This window comes from Convolutriloba macropyga, chromosome 11 (assembly GCF_964194025.1).
Source record: "Convolutriloba macropyga chromosome 11, txConMacr16.3, whole genome shotgun sequence".
Classification (NCBI taxonomy): domain Eukaryota; kingdom Metazoa; phylum Xenacoelomorpha; order Acoela; family Convolutidae; genus Convolutriloba; species Convolutriloba macropyga.
The window spans coordinates 11,154,247-11,176,160 of record NC_134478.1 but is presented as its reverse complement, the minus strand read 5'-3'; the positions used below and the strand labels follow the sequence as shown (position 1 = coordinate 11,176,160).

At 40.1% G+C, this 21,914-nt stretch overlaps 2 protein-coding genes across 3 annotated transcripts; one reads left to right on the top strand and one right to left on the bottom strand.

Moving 5' to 3' along the window:
* Positions 1-3,767: 3,767 nt before the first annotated feature.
* LOC142349039 (uncharacterized) lies at positions 3,768-5,787 on the bottom strand. The gene is made up of 3 exons (XM_075400451.1): positions 5,446-5,787; positions 4,341-5,392; positions 3,768-4,275 (listed from the first exon to the last, which is right to left on the bottom strand). Exons 1-3 carry the CDS (start codon positions 5,785-5,787, stop codon positions 3,768-3,770), a joined length of 1,902 nt encoding a protein of 633 aa, XP_075256566.1.
* A 5,725-nt stretch (positions 5,788-11,512) lies between these two features.
* On the top strand, positions 11,513-19,666 carry LOC142349268 (toll-interacting protein-like). Of its 2 annotated transcripts, none has more exons than XM_075400715.1 (4): positions 11,513-11,801; positions 17,541-17,740; positions 17,911-18,130; positions 18,830-19,666. In XM_075400715.1, the coding sequence occupies exons 1-4, from the start codon at positions 11,516-11,518 to the stop codon at positions 19,213-19,215; spliced, it is 1,092 nt and encodes a 363-aa protein (XP_075256830.1). In that variant the 5' UTR covers positions 11,513-11,515; the 3' UTR covers positions 19,216-19,666. The 2 variants fall into 2 exon arrangements, with proteins under 2 accessions (XP_075256830.1, XP_075256831.1); XM_075400716.1 differs by lacking the exon at positions 11,513-11,801 and adding an exon at positions 15,248-15,529.
* Positions 19,667-21,914: the final 2,248 nt, after the last annotated feature.

The following is a 21,914-nucleotide window of genomic DNA, read 5'->3' as shown; positions in this document are numbered from 1 at the left end:
TCTTAGTAAAAACTGGTAATCTGTAAAAGTATTTTCATTAGTGTTTTACGTAGACCTCCACTATAGTGAGTGTTAAAGTCGGACAGCACGATATGGTACTGAAAATCTCGATAGTTTTGTTATTCTAGATTGATAGAATTGAAACATATGGTATCATCACGATGAAATTTATTTTAAGAACGTAGCAGAAACGTCAGTAAGTCCTAAATATATAATTCGTACACTATTAGATTTTTATAGTTATCACAATTGTAATTTTCGCGTTGTATAATACATTAGCTTTGATGCAATCCCGCATTGGGTTCTTAATCTCTCCAGAACATAATATGCAAAATGAAGGACAATTTACAATAAAGAAAAACGCCTAGGTGTTTACACACAGGTTTTGTTCGATGAAGTTTTCAATATGGGTGACAGGAAAAGAGGGGTTACTATTGGAAGCACTAGTTTTGAACGTGAATTGTACTGTTTTGTCAACACTTTACAATAATTTAGTTGCTAGAATCTAATTGCCACTTACCAAACCCAAATCTTGAGAAATTTCGAAGTACATCACAAAGCCGTTGAATTGGTATCATCCGCAAACAGGAAAGCTTTCATTCATGTATAAGCTAAGGGAATCTCAATAATATGTATAAAGCTTCTGGACAAGAATAGACCCCTGAGGAACTCCCCGGGAACTTCTCCAAACTAAAGCAACACCATCTATCTCGACTCCGTGTTTTCGAATCAGCAGATAGCATTCAAATCAACAAAGAACTCTACCTCAGATTCCATATTTCTTTAATTTCCTTATAAAATCTTTTGTACACGTGAGTGGTACCTTAGTCGTATAAGCTATTAGGACTTAAGTTAAGAACAATACGTTTAGTGACAAACTATTCAGTTTCAACGTTGAGGCAGAACTGCACTTAGACAGTTCGCTGCCAGTGTATTAGTTGTGCTCGAGGTCACAACTGCCTGTCACTGTAACAGTCTCTCGTAGGACAGTGGAATCATGAAGTAAAAAAAAAGGTTATATACATACTGCGTCTGATTATTAATTCACTGCACTACACAGGTACCACAAAATCGATTAATCCAGCGTATCAAAAGCTTTCCCCAATTGAGGGAAAAACCATTTACTTTTTTCTTTTCGGTGGGTTCAACAGCGCATCGATAGCTAGTACTACGTTCGTTCCGAAACTCGAACTGATTAGTATAGAGCAGCTGAAAACTCTGGTGACCTAAAATGCACTTTTAAACACCTATGTTCAAAGTTTAAAAACGATGGATCGTCTAGCAGTCTTTTAGATGAGTTATCTTATAACAAGCGAAACAAAGCAAAAAACTACATTAGAAAATGTTGAAAGAAACAGTTGCTGACCCGGAATGGCTCTATTTTAAAGAAACCAGCTCTGACTAGTGGATGTTCTTTGAGAGTAGGAGGCGATTCTTGTTCCTTTTCTTCCTTTAGGCAGTGGGTCATCGTCCGATTTTTCATCCGAGGATGTGAGTTCGGTGGTATCGCGTACCTTTTCCGCTTCTTTTTGTCCCTTGAGCTGCCTCGTGTGGGTGCTGCGATGATGTCTACTGTGGGTGTCTCCAATTTTGGGGTCTCGATAACGGCGATATCTTGGCTGTTATCTGTATCATTGTAGTCGTCGTGTTGTTCCTTAGCCGTTTCTTGCGAGGTGGTCGAGTACTTTCTTTTCTTCGGGGAGCCCTTCTTCGGGGATGGTTGGTAGCCATTCTTTTTCGGGGTTTTGATGCGATTGAGTTTTGAAAGGGTTGATTTGGCCTTTCTGTCTGTTGTTGACGCTTGACTTCCCCTCATATGCGTGGTTTGTTGGCCGAGAGTTTTGTTTTTCTGCTCTTGTGCATGTGATTCTATGCTCTGTATAAATTTGGCGTGGTGATTGCTGAAAGTTTTGTTGCCGCGAAATTGATTACTCAGTTTTCTTGCCGCGAAATTGAACTGTATATTGCTGACAGGGAACTGTGAGGGTGTTTGTGGTCTTTACGAGTGCAGCTCCTTCTGGTGTGGCTTCATATAGGCCCTGGATTTGTTTCTTATTTCTTGATATCGCTAGGCTCTTGCGTGCCAGTTTCAGCCGGGGGTTGTTTTTTGCTAGCGGTTGCTTGAAAGTTGCCGAGGGAAGCTTAATTGTTCTCTCTCTCTCTCTCTCTCTCTCTCTGCTCGTTACGGCTCTTTATTAGCATTGAGGGACTGCTGTGCATGAGACCACACAGCAGTTGGTTCCGCAAATGGACACCTTAGCCTAGGGATCTCAGAGCATTGTAGATGTCCTTCATCAGCTCATTGATCTTGTCAGGTTTTGGGTGGACTCCGTCTTTAGCTAGATGTTTGACAGAAAAACGTTTTGTTGAGTGGAAGGGAATGTTTAGCTTCTTGCATGTTTTTCTGTATCCTTTATTAAGTTCTTTCATAATTGCTTTGTTTCTTTCTTCCGGGACACTGGATGCACACATTTTCGAACCCTTTGTCCAGATACATTTTAGGCGTTTCTTCGAATTTGAGGAGGACACCGGCAACGTCATTCTCCGAATGATCCATATTAACTGCATCGTTGCCGCCCCCTAGCATGGCATATTTCTTCACTTTCCGTTTGATAAATTCGTTCTGGACACTCTTTAGCCATTTTTACCCATCCCGCTCCAAGGCAGCTGACACACTCTGTGTCTTCCAGGAAAACGCCGAAAACTAAGGACGATTGTAGGATCCCCCAGTTGTACTCTTCCGGAGTTGGTTGGGTAGCGATGACATTTCGCTTTACTTCGTCTTTTATTAGGGTCACTTTGCAGTTGTTCCAATCAAGGTTATGGCGAATTGTCTGTTTTCTAGTCGGTTTAGGCCACGGAATAAGTTCTGAAAAAGGTATCCTGAGTTGGGCCCGCAAATGGGAACTTTACAAAAAAAAACCTCATTCTTCCGTTTAGCGGGCAGGTCTTCACGCGGAGATTTAAAGCTAAGGTTTATTCACATTTATTTACAAATATAGCACCATTGTGATATTCGCTCTAAGGACTGCAGATTAGTCTTCAGTCGGTTCTCCTTCGCATGTGTTTCTGTGTCTTGCAATGTTCGTGGCTGAGATCCATACCATGCAACTGGGGCATTGTTTTATGTCTCTCACTGTTGCGGCTTGTCTTTGTTTGCACGTTACTCCCTCGTGCTCTACAATACAATTTAACATGACGGGCTTTGTTTTTACTAGAAATTCGGTCACCACACACTCCACAGAAACCTTCCGGCGCTCCATCGCAACTTTTCTGATGGTTCGTCAGGTTTTGTTTCTGTTTGAAAGTTTTCTGGCATTCTTCACATGTAAAAAACTTTTGTTGAGGCTTGTGGCTCCTCTCATGTTGCACGAGTTTTTGATGTACATTCTTTCGTGGAGCCTTCCCATCTGCAACGAAGGGAGTTTCCAGTTACTCGCTGACTTCGCGTGGGTTTCACTCCACCCTTGTGGTATTTACACATTTCGTTTTCCCGCTCGATTAGCTTTCTCTGCCTCTCTTTCACCAGTGTCTTCCATTTCTTCCTGTCCTTAGTTAGATTTTCAACATTCGTCCAATCGTTTCCCGCCTCCGCTATCAGTCGTTTCCAGTATGAGATCGTGCCGCCTTTTAACTGTCCTTCCTCTTCTCTTTCGGCATTCCATCTGCCCAATATTACTCTTCGTTGTTCTTTCATTGGGCATTCTTAGTACGTGGCCAATTCTCTCTTAGGCTCTGGTTTCCACTTTAGTTCTGATCGATTGTACTCACAGCTGGCGCCTTATTTCGAATCTGTTAGTTCCTTCTCTTGGAATTCTTAGCTTCGGGAGGCCTCGGCCATCGTTCAATACAAACTTGTAGCATGTGTCTACCATGCTTTGCATTTTCTGCAGATCTGTGGGTGACCACGCTCTCGCACTGCAGTCAAACAGCATGGTTGACTCAACTACCGCCTGTACTATGAGGGCTCTTGTTCGCTTTTTCAAGGACGATCTCCAAAGCCATCTTTTAACTTTTGTCCAGTCTGTGTAACCTCTTTTGATGCTCGCAGCTCGGTCTTCTTTCTTTCCTAGCATAGTGCCGAGTATGCGGGTTTTCGCAGAGGCTTCGCAGCCGAAAGCAATCACTTCTTCCTTGCCATCGTGGCGTTTCTCTTCAAAGTTGAGCATCTCGGCCTTGATGACTTCTTTCCCGCTCGCCAATTCTTCCAGCAACCCAAGTAAAGTCGAGTCATCTGCAAAGAGGGCATCATCAATTTCGAAGGGCTCACTTTGGCTGCTTTGCAAAGTTCTCTTTTAGGCTCACTACTGGGGAAACTTCCCCCCGGGACTCACGCCCACCTGAGGCCGCATTCCTTGCCACTCCTCCTAGCGGATTCGTGACGGGTGTCCAAGGCTAGTTTCATGGACTGCTCGTGGTACAAGTTAAACAGAATGGGTGAGGTGGCGTCTCCTTCGCGCAGTCCTCTCTCGGGCTGCAACACCTTGCTTAGTCCTTCTCTGCCCTTTATTCGGTACTTGGTTTCCTCGTACAATCCTTTCATGAGGTCCAGAACTTTCTTTGTCATTCCGAGGTTTTCCAGGACTTTCCACAGTAACGGTCGGTTTACTCGCGGGTACGCTTTAGTGATGTCTAGCAGCACTGCCCCGGGCCGATCCGTCCTCATCTCTTTACAGGGGCCTTTGACCCTTCTGACCTCTTCGTCAACTCTGAGGATGGTCTGTGTGGCGTCGCAGGTAGACCTCCATTCACGGAATCCATTTTGGTTTTCTCCCAGGGCTCCGATCTTTTCTGCCCATCTCCTTATCCGTGACGCAAAAATTCTTGCAATTATTCGACTAATTAGCGGCAACAGGCACACACCTCGATAATTGTCCAGTTTGTCGCGTGCCCCTTTTTTATGGAGAGGGATCACCCATCTTTCCTTGGTCTCTTCTGGCCATTCATTGGGGGGCGAGTCTAGGTGTTTCAGCATGCTACAGAAGAGTTTCTTCTTAGCTCCAGTGCTCATCGCTTTCACCGCACTCACTCTCACATTTTCAAGGCCAGGGGCTGCATCCTTCATTTTCCCGAGCTCTTCTAGAAACTCTTCGACGGTGATGTCCCGCTCCATTTCCTTCGCAGCAGCCACGGCTTCAGGGTCACTTCTTTTCGTTGTTTTTTCAGCCGTTCTCATTATATCACTGGCATCCCGCTCATAGCGTTCTAGCGAGACCTTCATGAAATGTTCTTTAAATTCCTCTGGGGAGAATTTCTCTTGGATGGTTTGGAGACTTCTGATCCCCACGGCTCGAAGCGAATAGATGGTCCTGGTGTCGCCCTTCCTTTCTGCTACTTTGGCTTCTTCCACGACATCTAACCGCCACTCGTCTGCCCAGGTCTTCTTCGCTAGCTTATATTCCGCTCGGACTTTCTTTTGATCCTGAGCTTGATCTCTTCATTTACCGTTGCGTTTTTTATCTGTCGGGTGAGTTCGACCATGTCCCTCTGGTACCGTTCCACCTCATCTGTGTGAGCGTCTATCCACGGACTTATGGAGGTCTTGTCTTTCGCACCACAGACATCTTTCCCCACTTTGTTCATTAACTTCGTTAGAGCAGGCCAGTCACTTGTTGCTGTTAGGCCCTTCATTTCTGCTTCTACTCTGTCGCTGAACTGTTTTGCTTTCTCTGGGTTTCTGAGGGCATCCCAATTCACACTGGGGACCTTCCTCGCCTTTCGTTCCACCCTCGGGGGATCACGCGCCCGGATGATCATTCCTTTCACTCTGTGGTCTGTCAAAGTCATGTCGGTGACTCTAGTTTTCACATTCTTGACTAACCGGCTCCTCTCCGCCTGCCTTACCAGAAACCCATCTAGCTCGTGCCAGGTTTTTCTCGCTGGGCACCTCCATGTTCCTCTTCTCCCGTATCGAAAGAATGAGTTCACCCATGCCAAATTTTGACTGTGGCACCACTCTGCTAGGTCTCGGCCGGCTGCATGTCTTTCCATGGCCGAAAGGGCCCGTGGCTGTGTCACATTCCCTCATCTCGAGGGTTCCCACACTAGCGTTAAAATCACCACCAATGACTAACTTGGTCTTTCTGTCACATCTCGTCACCAAGTTCGATAGAATCTCACGGTAGCTTTCAAATTCACTTCTATCGCTCTGCCATAGGGGTTGGTATGTTGCTACCCATCTTATACCATTTACTTCAACTGCCGTGCTTCTCCCTCCGTACCACTTTTTACCTCCTTGGTCTTTCCAGTCGACTGCCCACTCATCCCTTAGGAAAACAGCGCTCCGTTCGCTGTGGATTAGCACCCCGTATAGGTCTTTTGCTTTTATCCACGCTATCCCCCTGTCGGGTTCTCAGTTCTGTTAGCAGGACTACTTCCGTTTGGCTGCTTCAACCCTTTCCTTGTCTTTCAGTTCTTGTCTTCTGTTCCTTTTTTCCTTCTTTCGCTCTTTCCTTCGCTCTCTATTGGTGTGGGCCACCTCGTCCTCCGGTTGTTCCGCAAATGGACACATTGTTGTCGGTGGTGGGCTCACTTCTCCTTCCTGGTTCTGGTCTTCCCTTCTCGCTCTCTCGCACCATGAACAGATGTTACATTTATAACCTTCCTTGTAGTCCGAGACGCTTGTCAGGTTAGTGCATTTCAGGTGCACCCATGCTCCGTAACTACAGAAGACACTCCCTTCCTTCTTGATCTGTTTTTCACAGATTGGGCAGATGTACTTCTTCGGACCTGGGTTGAGCTCAACATCTCCCGCCCTTATTAGTAGCTGGGCCAGTTGGGCAGGGTTACCCGGTGCAGCACCTAAAAACCCGTTTGCTGATGGAGGGTTCCACAAAAGCTCTGTGCAAGCAGCTTTGAACGCCTTTGAGTTCCCACGAGAGTCGGCTTTCCCTCGTTGTTTTCCCTCGTTATGTTCGCTTCCCACACCCCCTGTCTTGACTTTTGTTTGTTGCGCTGTTCCGCACGTGCTGGGTCCAAGACAGGAACAACCTTAATTGTTCTTGGGACCTCGCTGGTGTCTTTTTCGGCTTCTTGAAATTTCATCTGCTTGACCTCCTGAACTTCTGCGTCGCTGTCAATTTCTTCATTGTACCAGTGGTCCTCACTGATTAATTCCTCCTCGCCTATGATGTCATCTAAATATAATTTTAGGGTCTTTGACCAACTTAAGTTATTAGTGTTGGGTTTAGTAGTTACGTTAATTAGTGACGTGTTTGCTTTTCTACCATCCGAAGGGAGCAAGCTTCGAGTTTTTTTATACTTGTTTATTATACGTACGATAGGTTTCGTAATGCGTTTTTAATATTGAACGGTCTCTGATTGGATAGAGTTTAATTTAACCTAATCGTCGTTTGACGGTTTGTATTTGGCGTTCTACTAGGTCGATTGGGCGATGGTCGTCGGCCGGCTCGTATATTTGTTCTATATCGTATCGTGTACATAGTTGTTGTACCTTATTGCTTTTTAGGCATCTGGCTTGGTCTAACCTAATTTGTCGGGGTACCCCGTGTTGGGCGATATATTTGTGTAGTAATTTTTTTGTTGGGGCCGTTTGCATTAGTAACAAGTCTTAGGGTGGGGAATTCCGAGAAGCGATTGAATTACCTCCCATTTCCATCAAATATCGGTTCGCCAAAGTCTGTTTGGATTTCTTCGTTTGGTTCTGAGCATGGTGGAAGGGGTGCCCATTTGGATTTTTGTAATACTTTTTAATTTCTTACCGAATTTAGTGCAGGGTCTTCATGTTTTTGACTTGTTGATTAAGTCCCGATTTATGAATGGCCACCATTAACGTTGGCCCAGTTCAGTCATGCCCCACGCTCCCGGTTACGTTGGTTGAAGGACGTTCATGACTGATTCCTCATGATGTTTGGTATGGCAAGCCCGTTGTCTACTAGGATACAGCCGTTGTTAACGCTCAGGCTCCTTCATTTGGCATGTATCTGCTTGCTCAATTGCTTGCATCTGTCTTGGTCTCAAGTGAGAATACAATCTCTGACCTCGCGTAAGACAGTGTCCCTGTTAATCATCGCTGCGATTACTTGTGTACCGAATAAACCTTTCTGATTTTGGTAACTGTTCATCCTGCTCTGTTGTTGTAGTTTTGGGGTTTGAGCTGAGGTAACTGGTCAAAGAAAATGGTCTTTTTGGTCTTTATCGAAGTTTGTTTGCCTGTATTCTTGAGCTGTTATGTATTGGATGTGTAAATTGACAAATGCGCGTTTGTTATCGTTCGCTGTGTGACTTGTCTATTGTGTGTGACGTCATTATTAGGAGTGCTTATTTGTGGCTTATTTTGGTTTTGAACGCTGCGCAAGTGATAATTACTTCCCTTTTGTGGATTGTTTGTCTTTATGACGTGTCTTTGGTGACTGCCTTTGGTTAGTAAGGAATCGTTCGACGTTTTCACTTTTAGTTTCTTAGGCCTACCCCTTTGTCGCTTGATTTTACTGCGTGTTATTATTTGTTGGGAATCGTGAGGCGATTCCAGGGTTTTGTGTTTATTGTAGTCGGAGTCGTTTTGCGTTTTTAGCTTTTTGTTGATCGGTTGCTTATTTTGTTTCCTTGGTCTGCCTCTTTTGCGTATAATTTGAATTGTTTTTTTTGCATAAAACCTAATTGGGCTATTATAAAATTTTCATCATATGTGCTTGGCGGTTTAGCTGGTTCGGAGGGATTGCGGGACATATAGTCGGCTAGTTCCAATTTTGTGCCTGCTATGTGTTCGATGTTGAAGTGAAATGGGATTAGTCTATCATACCATCTTGACAGGCGACTGCGGTGAATTTTGCTTGTTCGTTCTTTGAGGATCAATAGTAGTGCTCTGTGATCCGTTTGTACGGTGTAATGATGTCCTAGTAGGTAATGTTTAATATGTTCCAGTGTCCATACTACCCCTAGGAGTTCCAGTTCATTTATACTATTTTTGTTCTGCTTTTGTAAATCGAGAGGTGTAGGATATGGTTTCCCAACCGTTGCATGTTTCTTGTTCTAGGACTGCTCCTAGTCCTGCCTTTGAAGCATCTGTTTTGACTCTGGTCTTGCGTGTTGTTTCGTAGCGTGTGTTCAGTTAGGTTCCTGTTGCAGTTCTTTATGATTTCAAATTGAGATTGGTGGTGTTTTGTCCATATGTATGTGGTATCTTTTTGAAGTAGATCTTTAAATCTTCTACATAACGTTGCTGGATTGGGTATGAATTTTGTCAGGTGATAGGAACTTCCTAGAAAAGGCTTAAGTTGTTTGTGTGACGATGGTGGCTTTAAGTTTAGAATTGCTTGTGTCTTAGAGAAGATTGGTTTTTATCGATTTTGCATCGATTTCGTAGCCATGTTATTTTGTTTTTCGCGAAATGGCATTTGTTTATTTTTATTGCTAGGTTTCCGTGGTTTAGTCTGTATAGGTAGTTGAATAGTTTTCGCTTATGGTTTTCTATACCTCCTGTGAGTATTATAATATCGTCTGGAATACTGAATGTGTTCGTTAAGTTGTATAATCCTTTGTCTATGGCTTTTTGGAACACTGTTGGTTCTGTTGTTGTTTCTGGTAAGTCTTTTGTTTCCCCTATTCAGTCCACGGGGAATTGCTGATGGTCTACTTGAGTCACGGTAGCGTGAACTTGAATTTTTCATAACGGGTTCTTCCCAGCCGATGAATGGGGTGGTTGACGAGCCTGTCGGTCGTCTTGCTTGGATTGCTAGCTGGCTTCTTATGCCTAGTTGAATGCTCGCTGCTAACTCAAGGGCTTTATTTGGGGTGAGTGTCGTTTTCAATGGCTACTTTTGGATCTCCTGGTCTATCATGTTAGCAGTGAATATATCCCTAAGTAGCTCGTCTTCTAGGTGAGCTAGCGGACAGTGTTTGGCTAGGGACTTTAGTGTTGAATGAAATTGTTCCATTGTCTCTCCGCCATGTTTTTTGCAGGTAAGCAACAGGTATTTGTCGAAGGTGACATTTCTTGGCCGGATGAATGTTTGCCCGAGTTCGTGCCATATCTCTATGGTTTATTTAGTCTCCACGTTTGTGTGGGGAATTGTCCTTGAGTGCATTTTTCGTCCTTCGATTCCGAGGCTGAGGTAGATAATTGATTTGGCTTTCCTGTCTTCCATTTTCGCTGGCTTATCGCCGCACAAGACACCTACTCTGTCTCTCAGGTGGCACTCGTTTTCATTTGGCTATTGCCTGGTGATACCCCGTTAATCATTCCCTTTCCATTGTTTGTGTCGAATTCTGGACTGGCTGTTCTTCTAAGGGTTCGGGTGGGGGGGGGGGGTAAATGATTGCGGTCAGTCTCTCTTGGAGGGAGGAGTTCATCTGATTCGATGTTTGTCTTAGCGACGAGGGCTATCTTGTGTTAACTTCTCCAAGTGATCAGCGGGTTACTGCTGGGCTTCTAGAATGGTTCAAGACCTAGTGTTGTGCGTCCTTTCGAATATGACTGCGCCACGTTGTACACGTGAGTGGTACGCTAGTCGTATAAGCTATTAGGACTTGAGTTAAGAAGAATACGTTCAGTGACAAACTATTCAGTTTCAACGTTGAGGCAGAACTTCGCTTAGACAGTTCGCTGCCAGTGTGTTAGTTGTGCTCGAGGTCACAACTACCTGCCACTGTAACAGTCAATCATAGGACAATTGAATCATGAAGTAAAAAAACAAAGGTTATATGTATACTGCGTCTGAGTATTAATTCATTGCACTACACAGGTACCACAAAATCGAGTGTTCCATCGTATCAAAAGCTTTCCTCAAATTGAGGGGAAAAACTTGACATTTTAAGTTTTCCTCAACTTTTCGGTGGGTTCAACAGCGCATCGATAGCTCTTACTATGTTCGTTCCGAAAGTCGAACTGATTAGTATAGAGCAGCTGAAAACTCTGTTGTCCTAAAATGCACTTTTAAACACCTATGTTCAAAGTTTAAAAACGATGGATCGTCTAGCAGTCTTTTAGATGAGTTATCTTATAACAAGCGAAACAAAGCAAAAAAACTACATTAGAAAATGTTGGAAGAAACAGTTGCAGACCTGGAATAGTTCTATTTTAAAGATACCACATTGGGCTGCTCAAATATTTCTCGATGATTTTTATAACATAGTAGCCATACGGGAAAAACATGACAAATATAATGTAAAAGATGCACGATTTTGAAAAGTTCAATTTCTGGCCAGAGCGGATTCAATCTGATCAGCAATATTTTTTTAAAAAATTTTAAATCGTGCAATAATAAGCTAAACTGGTCTAATTGTGCAGAAGCAAAAATATCAACTCAAGCGATCATAGTTTTCAATGAAAATGCTTACAACGCATCTTAGAGCATTTCATTTTCGAAAGGTGCTCTAAATTCAAAAGCGCTTAAAATCCCCGAAAAAATTATGCAACAATGGCTTAATTCGTTTCTTTAAGTTTTTTAAATGATTTATGTTGGAACTCTCTGTGCTACAAACAGACTCGCACGCTGTTTATCCACAACTTATTGACTTTACAATTTTAAGATGTAAAATGTATTTCAGATTCCTGATGTCTTCTAAACAGCCTCTTTTGTTAGACGACGAAGGGCCACGAAGGGCACCAGACAGTGACGATGAAAACAATGCAGGTGCTGTTGGGGGAGCTACTGGAGGTCAGCGAGCCACTGGAGGGGCAACGACCCAAATGAATGACGACTTTTTAAGGGTCAATTTACCTCCTCCGAGTTCTCAGCAATCATCCGTGCCCTACCCACAGCAGCAGCAGCCTACTCAACAGAAGCCTCAAGGTCAATCTCAACTGAATACAACTGCTGCAAGGCCGCAGCCTGTTCCGGGTAACCTTTACCTTTACAACATTTTTTACAGGCCACCCCAATATGGTATTTTGACGATATTGCGGGCGGGGGAGGGGGTTGAGATGGCTATACGTTATATGACAACTCGAGGGGCATAGAAGAGGGATATGGTCCTGATGTTTATCTTCCTGAAAATCCTTCCTTTGCTCTTATAACTCCCTAGAAACCTAAAATGAAGCTGGAACTGAAAAATCTAATGTGACTGTAAAGACCAACAGAATTATTTTTGTGTACATATGAATTCCAAAATGTTTTCGACAACGAAACGAAACAAACATAGAAACAATTGTAATTGCAATTTGAGTTCCTAGAAATGTTTGGATACACCACCTTTCGAAAAAGAAGTGCGCACGTTTGTTGTATTGCATAATACTGAAATGATAAGAGCTTCAAAAGATTTAAATTTTGGCGAATGTAAATTTTAGTTTCACATTTTTAAGGATATAATTCGAGCAGTATCTGTTCCTTGTATTTTCCGAAATCACATATGTTTCAAAATTTAGCTAGTTCAGAATTTTTAGTGCGTTCTTGTGTCCGTTCAAAAGTCAATGTGAAAATACCCACGCGGACGAAAGTGAGTCATGATCCAGTCATTCCCGATTTTTCCACATTCTGCTCGTAAAATGACTTGTGGGCCCAATTTTTTTCAAAGTTGTTTATAAATAATTTTTGTTGCATCGAGTTGTAAATGCTTTTCCAGTTTTATGTTTATATTTATAAAAATCTCCGAGCTTTAAAATTAAGAATTCAAATACACAGCGACTGGCAGTTTAAAAACTTTTGCCCAAATTCGACAAATTTAAACCAAATACCCGTAAAGTCTTTTTGGAGAAGTTCTACCAAATCATAGATGAGCATCTGTGGCATCCATTTATTCTCTGTCGTAACTTTATATTAAAGTAATCGAGTTTTCATTTTTAGGAAAACTAACTTAATGTCAAAAGTGAGTCAGCAGTAAACAGTCTACTAGCTGGAACGTACTAGATACCCTATTGAGAATTTGTATTCACTGATTTTTTTGTCAAGCGAAGTACCTTTCAAATTGGAGAACTGTTGACTTCTTTCACCCTCTCTCTAGTTTTCACGTAAATGCAAATTTAATCTAAAATTGGACAAAAATGAAAAAAAACTGCATATTGAGGCCAGATTTATGATCAGTGAACTTTGATTATATATTAACAAATTGACAATGGGATAGTTTATGTTACTTTAGCGTAATAATTGTGTAAAAGTTTTACGGGATTATTTGTGTAAAATTTTTTACTAAGCGACAAGAAATTGATGTGTTCTCAGTCAAACACTTGACTTTATACTTCTAAAAAGTATAGTGCTAGCTTAGTTTTGAAGTTAAGTATAGATAGTGGCCGTAAAATTTAGATTTTTAAAATAGAAGTTTGACTTCTCGTCGATTTTGTGAAAGTAAATCTGGCTGCAACATTAATCCATGTTTGTTTTTCAATTGGCAGAGGTAATTTAAGATTTGTATTTGAGGTGCGTTTTTTACGGCGAAAACATTTTTGGTACGTTTTTTTAATGTTCAATCTCGCTTTGAGACAATGTTTCGATAATTTACTCAACTGGTGATTTTTAAATGGATTTTTTTTCTGTGAAGTCACGTTCTGGTGCTCTTAGTGGAATTCATCTATTAGCTTGAATACGTTTAATTGCCCATGAATTTCATTCTTTCATTTTAAAAAATTTTACTTTAGATTGAGGCCTGAAAGTCAACTAAAAGCAATTACACAATAGTGGGGATCTCTTGGGCATCACAATTTGTAATTTGCCACTTAGGTTAAAGCTGCAATAGCTATTAATTTACAGTTTTAAGCTAGATTAAAGGATTTAAAAATCGTTGAGTTTGAGTAAATGTGTGTTTTATTTACTCTTGAACGAAGCTTGAATCAATTATTGTAAACGTTCGTGTCTTTTTAAAAAAAGTTTTTGAGTAACCGTTTTGTTCTAAAATATTCGTTGGCTCGCTTGAGTAATTTTGCTTTTAGAGTGATTTTTAAGCCTGGGTTCTTTCTGCGTGATTCAAATTGCACTTATTTGGAGCTCCAGCCATTGACTTTATTTGCGGGAGATTTCAAAATTGTAATCAAAAGTGCTCCAAAATTTGTTTCATTTTTCCTTCTGAATATCAGTAAACATATAAAAGGACATCTAAACAGGCTTATAGCCCCAATAAGCAGGCAAGTAATAAATTGAGCCCTCGCCACGTTTGACAGCGATTTGGTTGACTTGAGTCTGTGTTTCGTTTTGTGATTATCCCAGATTGGACGAACAAGCCAGGATTGATTTTTTACGAATAATTTAGAAATGGGTCATAACAGTGGAAATAAAGGGAAGTCAATTTGAAAGGTTAGGAGATTTTTAATTTAATTTTAACGTCTGATTAAAATAATGAGTGTTTAAAGGGAACTGAAGGTGATGGTAATATGAATGTTTCTTGTTTTAAAAGATCTATATTTTGAAGTTCCATTCATTGAAGTTTTTTGGGAGGCAGTTTTTCACTGCTGCTGTTACCCTATTTTTTCCCACTAAATTTGAAAATATCTTCCGCTGTCTTTATTTGCCATTAATAAAAAAAATCTATAATAAACAGCCATTTAGATGTCTTTTGGCTTTTTAATCCTTTGATTAATATCAGCATTTGAAATCAAAAGTTGGTGTCCTTTTTCTTAATCGGCTCAATCGTTTTCTCAATTTATTTTTTGTTCTTTTTGCATAAAATCTTTTCCAACGTATCGGGCACCTCTATGCCGTTATTTGACACAGGTGCTCAAAGTGATAAAGTGATAAAAATGATAGAAAGATAAAGTGATAAAACTCGTCAGTAATATCAATAGATTTAAAATTCTTAACTGCTCATAGATAATATTATCAGTCTGTTCAAATCAACAATGAAATCGCTAGCGCTACTTTTAGTGAAACATCTTTTAGTGAGGTATTTCTCCTGTTCTCTCCTTCCAAATTTTTCCCGTCAATGATTTGCGGCCCATATGATAAGGCATAAATTTGTTTTAAACTTTAAATTTATTAGTTTTAAGCTTAAAACGGGCATTTTTGGTCCAGAGAGTTAAGATGTCTTTGGTGCCTTTTGCTTAGAATGCGTTCTAGTTGTCAGTTTTTGGCCCCGAACTTCACTTGCTTCATACGCTTTTTCATTGGACTTTTTGTCCCAATTTTTGTTGCAATAGCGAGCATTTTTTGCTTACTTCTGCAGAAGACATAGTTTAGGTTGCATTTCTTTGCAATTTTGCAACGCTGCTCTGTCTGAAGCATGTGGATTTGTCAGTATAATCCGAATTCCGAACCAGTATGAAGATAGTACAAACTTCAGTTTGTCTCTTTTTAATTCAAGCTAACACAGTTTAACCATTCTGTATGGTTTACTGGTAACCACTATTATTTGTTATTCAAAATTTTGCTGTTTTCATTTGAGTTGATATTAAGCGTAATGCTGGAATTATAAATTTAGAGCGAATTAGAACATTCAGTCATATTTATTTTTGTTCAAGTATTGTTTTGTAAATTGCTGTCCATGGTTTAAATTATGCCGTTTCTCGGTGGACGGAGACATCATCATAGACACCATCATCGTGGCCTTGGTTTTGGATATGGTTATGGTCTCGGGTATGGTATGGGCCTTTATGGTTCCAGATATCCATACAGTTATTATGAGGATAACGATGAGGAAGAAGATCGTGAGTTTCAAAATAGTGTTTTTGTAATATAATTAGAATTCGACACCGCTGGTACAAGGTATTGAGTTATCCACTGAGATACCATGTTTTTTTTGCAACTAGTTAATTGATAGTGGTAATATATCTTCTTCCCTAAATGAAACCTGTTTTTAACTGCTTAGAGGACGCGTAATATTGGGCGCGTACGCATTGTTCGTATAAAATACAATTTATTGAGTTTTTTTTATTGCGTTGTTGCTGTGTTGTGTTCAAAAATGAAGAGCTTCTTGTATAACAGAACGCAGGCTAAGCAAATAATTTCTCTGAAATTTATTGATAGTATTTTTTGAAGTATCATGGTGGGGACGACGTGAAATTTAATCTGAATAACAGCAAATTAGATGACGCAATAGTAATTTGCGTATTAGGTGAGCGCTATCCGTTTAGATTGACACTTGAGGTTGTCAATGAGCTAAGTTTTGTATTTTTGATGCACGTTGATGCAATCAGACCTTTCACTTGGTGTTTCAACCCCAATTATGGGTTGTGCAATTTTATGTATGTGACCTTTTATCAGTCAAAATTATAAATAAAGTTAACTTGTGAGTAAATTTGAATTTTTGTGCACAATAAAATTTGAAAATTCAAAGTTTTCATTTTTGTTGTGGCTTCTGCTTCTGTGTTTTATGTGCGTTTGTGGAGTATATCGAGCTTGTATGTTGTACGTTAGCGTGTGAGCGTTAGTGTGAGTATGTGTGCGTAGGCACGTGTGTGTATGAGTGCGTGCGTATGTTTGTGTGTGCATGAATGAGGCTGTAAGCGTGTATGTCACCTGGGCCATATCTTACGACGCAACACACCAACCCGAGATACCCTTTATTATATCACTACACTGCAACCCAAACCAAAGTGCTCCAACCCGGCGAATCTTATAAAGACGTACCGAGACCATCTGGGCTCCCCCGACTTCCACAACTGGCTCACGAGGGCCCTGGCGAGAAGATTGTAAACAATCAACAGTCGCGCTGAACTGAACTAATGAGCATGGAATCTGTTGTTCGTTTAAAACTTCTGACCTATGAGTCGAGGATGACCGTTTTTGTTTGCAACCTCTGTTGGAATTGTCACTCTTTGTACGGAAGACCGCGATTCGCTCATGTCATTTTTCAATTGGAATAAAAGTAACTTGGTATGCTGCGCTGAATGAAATTCAAATAAATACCAAAAAGCAGTCATTAAAATAAAGAATAAAAAATGATCTTAAAAAAGGGAAACTAAAGCGCACAGCTAATCCGTAACCTCCATGTGATGCCCGTGAAGAAGTGTAACAGCTTAGTTAGACAGCCTAGAGCCTGAGTGTAACAGCCTAGAGCCTGAGACCTACAGGAAGATGAGGGAGAACATTAAATAAGCATGGAGGAGAGGGTGAGACTGAAGCATGGCGGAGAGGGTGAGACTCTCGGCACTCAACTCCTGTGAGCGACGCTCTCAGATGAGCAATACACCTAAGCTCCGGCCTCATGGCTTAGATTTTGTTATGGCATCATTAGATTTTTTTATGGTTTTGCTCTATTTTGATGAGAATTTCGGTGAGCGTATAATTCAATTTTTTACATTTTGAAGTTCTCTATTGTATATATTTTTTGTTATATCTCTTACTTGTTGTCATTTTTTGAATGGATATTTTTGTGTGTTGCATTTTTGGGATTAAATTTAGTTTGCTGAATACCGAAATTTAAGATAAAAGGCTACTAGACAAGCATTATAACTCTCGAGTGGCTTCGTTTGTTGTTACTAGTTTTAAGTGAACCTTGAAAGAAAGAATAACATCCGCCTGAACTGAAACTGTAAGAAGCATTGTCGAGCTGACCATTCGTTCATTATTTGGAGAAGTTTAAGTGGTCGACATATGTTTATAAACTCCTGTTTTATCTATTTGATAAGATATCAGAACTTCGCAATGAATGAAAATGTAGACACCGATTACCATTCTTGATACTGGGAATGATGTATATAGGTTAATTTTTTTCAGCGATGGCTCCCGGCTACCAGTACGTGCAAGTTCCAGTCTACAATGTCTGGACAGATCCCAATGTGTTGGGCCAGCTGGCATTGACAGTGGAGAGAGCTTCTCTGACTAAGAACTACGGCCTCACAAACATGTCACCCTACTGTCGCATCAGAGTGGGACATAACATGTGCAAGACAAAAACTGTCGATGGTGCTGGCAAGGTATGGAGTGGCTTTATTTGGCGTATAAAATGATGTAATTTAATCAATACACATTGGTACAGTTGAATAGCTCCACGCTCCCCATTTACCGTAAATAAATAAAAGTAAGGGGTTATAATTTCTTTGGGCTATAATGGGAGATACCATAAAATGAAACCCTGTTGTTACAGACACCTTGTTGGAATCAGAGAATAGCCCTTCCGTTGACAAAAGGAGTGGACATGGCCTACATCGAGATATTCGACTCTTGTGTGTTACAAAATGACCAGATGGTGGCGTGGGGCTGTGTGCCCATACCTGAAGAACTGCTGATCGCAGGAGGAGACGAGGCAAGCAAGGCCTACTCTCTGTCGGGCAAACAGGGTCCCAATTTGGAAGGCACTGTTCATGGTAAGGTGTTTGCATACACAAGATTTTGAATTTTCAATCGTTGGGGAAAACTGATCAACGTCCAATCCCTAGCTTTTGAGTTTTTTGTGATTGGTTCGTGGTACTACCTAATTTTTCATATTAAACAGACTTGAATCGTGACACCGGAGATTTTATTGCATGATGGAAGCTAGCATTATATAGACGTATAAAGTGCACCAAATATTTTGATTGGCTGGCTCAAAAAAGTGGAAAGAGATTTGAAATAGCAAGCTTGTCAGTGAAAAGTAACGAAAAATCAGTTTATAGAAATGTTTTAGGGATATTGCGTGCGCCACTAGCCGAAGTTTGAATTCCCCGTCAACGTATCCATTCTTTTATCAGTTGTGGTATTTTGATTTCATGACTTTGATCAACACTTACTCTTTTTTTACTTCTAATTGCCCTCGAACGGAGTTTGATGCATTTGTTGTAGTTGTGTCATTTTTATGTGATATTTTTGCTTGACTGTTTTGCTGTTATTTTGTTTCACTCGCTTGAATCATTTTACTTTCCGTCAATTAATTGGGCTTCGTAATTTATTCAGCCCAATAAGAGGTCGAAATAAAGTTTTTAAAAGGATTTTCCCTCTATGAAGTTTACAATACTGTAAAAACATAAAGTATAGATGGTCATTAAACATTAACATTAAATAAACAGATCCTAACTTTCCTCTTTCAGTTCGACTATCGTTTGTCCTATCTAAAGACATGGCCGCGATGGGCAACGCCAGCCAACCTCAGCCGTATACAATGATGATGCCACCTGGAGGAGCAGCCATGTACACTCCTTACGCGCCCTACCAGATGTACCCTCCCCCAGTCATGACCCCATACGCAATGGCAGGAACTACTAATGTCCACGTGCAACCTCAAAACTACCCCCAAATGCAGGGGACGATGCCTCAACCACAGCAACCTCGGGCACCCCCAGTTATAAGCGAAGCTGACGTGACGTCTTTGAAGGAAACATTCCCAGCTGTTGATAGAGAAGTTATTGCCGGAGTTTTGGAAAATTGTTCCGGGAATAAAGATGCGGCGGCCGAATTACTGCTTCAGATGGGCTAATCTCATACAAAGTTGAACGTTCGGCGTTGGTGTTACTGACTAGACCCTGCTTTGACTTTAAAAAGACAGGAGAATTGTTGAATTGATTCCTGGAATTTTGGATGGTCCTATCCATATATTCGATCAATGATTCTTCGGAACATATCCTTCATCTGTGCTAAATAAATTTCTATTCTCACATCTTAAAGCAATCTTTCCTTTAATTTATAAATCTTAAAACATGTTGTTTGCTCAAGCGCGTGTTGTCTTTCAAGTTCGATGAAAAATAACATTTCATTTTCATGATGTCGTTTTGAAAGTGCAAACAAATATTTTTTGAGAAGTGCTCACCATATCACATTGGGCTTCTTTAGTTTCATAATAAATTTTCATGCTGTAAAATAATTCAATGTCTCGATCTGTAAATTAATTACAATTTATCCATTAGTTTAATAAAACTGATCCTCCTGAATTTTTATTTGCAATTTGAGTTCTAGTTTTGCTATGGTGGAGAAACTATTATGGTGGAGAGCCGTTTGTAATCCAACGGTTTTTTTAGTAAATGCAGCGGTGATGTCGTTTATTTTAAATAACCGCGAAGCCAAAGAAACTCTATTTCATGTTAGCTTGAAAAAGTTTTTAGTAATTGGTTTTCTTAAATGATCTGAAGCAATTACTCAGCAATTATTTTATGCAATTTGTCTTGAAACCGATTTCTTTCTATTACTCTCAAAAGAAGTGTGTTGCAATAATGTAATTATGGTTGGTCTTTTAAATTGCTATCGAACGAAGTTTGAAGTAATTGATGTAAACGTGTTGGTCTTTTTTATGAACAATTTTTGCTTGAACGTTTTGACTTTTGCGACCGTTACTTTTTCGTTTTGCGTGATCTAAATTTCTCTCACTTTCAGAAGCTGTACTCAAGTGGCGGCAGTTAACTACTAAAAGTCAAATCAAAAGTGCGCCGAAATGGGTGTATTTTTCCACTTTACTTTTTAGTGGTTGTAGTGGTATATAATAACCTCTAATGACGCCATTTGAAGACCAAGTTAGTGAATTTAGTTACTCCACCTTCCCTACCGACTGAAGCAGGCTGCAATGAATTTGAGCTCCCACTAGTCGTTCGAGAGCAATTCTTCCGACGTTAGTCTGTTGTGTTTAATAGCCGCCCTCATCTCAGCCGGCTATTATACCGCTCCTATTTTTGTTTTTTACAATTCAAAGAATTTGAATTTTGTTGGGGCGCTGTCTTTTTTTACGACTCGAAGAGGAGTATTGGTTTTCTTAAGGTTTTTTATTGCTGCGAAGCTGTAAGTTGAGCGTAGCTATATTGCGGAGCTCTTGGTTTTTTTTGTTTCGTCGTCTGACGCTCCACTTTCGTTTTACATTTGTTCTAGAACATTCTGTCTCGTCACTGCTTAAATGGTTTTTTCGCGCTTGATTTCACGCTTTCTGCGTGACCTAAATTGTGGTTATTCAGAAGTTTTCTGTTGCTAAAACAAAGTTGATTGTAAGAAAATATGGTATGGTCCGACAGCCGAGTGGTTAAGGCGACTGGCTGTTAATCAGATCGGTCGTTCGAGCCGTGGCAGTGAAACATTTTTTGCACCCAAAAACAACCTCCTTTGAATTAAATTTGTAAATTTTATAGGCGGCGGCGATAACTTCTATCAACTCAATTCTGTATCTTTTTCCATCTGTATTTTACGGCACGCAAGTCTATTTCGCAGCTATTCCGGCAATCTGCCGGCTATTTTTTTTTACCGACTATGTTTTTTTACGACTTGATTTTTTGTAGAAGTAAATATTGGTCGATGCCGCATGAATATGCAGCCATTTGAAATCGATACTACAATGTTTTTGAGAGTCTAATAATGCCTCAAAAGTAAAAAAAAAATTGGCACATTGACTCAATTTTTTTTATTTTCAGATTTTTTCATTAATTTCTTTTTGGATCCTAAAGTGGATTTTTTTTTCCAAATTTTCAAAAATTAGTGTCCATTGCTATTTACGTTTGATGTTTCGTGCGTTAAATGCCTCTTTATAACGTGAGGTATTTTTGTTTTGTAGATTTGTACACAAGCTTGCCCTATTTTTTTCAATTTCTTTTGTCAAATTTTTCTTTGTTCGTTTTTTGAATTTAATTACTAGAGAATGTCATTTTTGAATTGTCAGGGACCCTAGTTTTTTGTCTTAGAAATGAAAGATCGTCTTATAAATGAAAATTCTGCAATTTTTTATTCATAGGTTCATTTTTGAAATTTTTTGACATTTTTATTGCTTTGACAATAATATTTATTTTTCCAATCTTTGAACTTTTTTTCCTTGATTTTAGTTGATACAGGAGGATAGTTATACTATTTTATGCCACATAAGGAAATGTAATTGTTTTTGTACTTCATTTTTTTATTTCATTTTTAACTTTCAAAAATCAGGAACTAGACTTTTTGTTTTTTCATTTTTTGGTTTGTCCTTATTTTCCGCATTCTAGCATGTATCAGTCTATCCTTGTCCGGAAACGTATAGTTCTAGTCAGCTCTGCTTTATCAGCCTTTTTCTAAGAACATAGTCTTTTTCTGAGATTTTGTTTTTAAAGATTTTGTGCGGTACTGACTTTCCTTGAAATGCCGTTTACTGCTTGAAACATTATGACTGAAAATTATTTTCCACGGAAGTTATTGGGGTCTTAGTTTGATTTCAAACGATTGTTTCCTCTGATT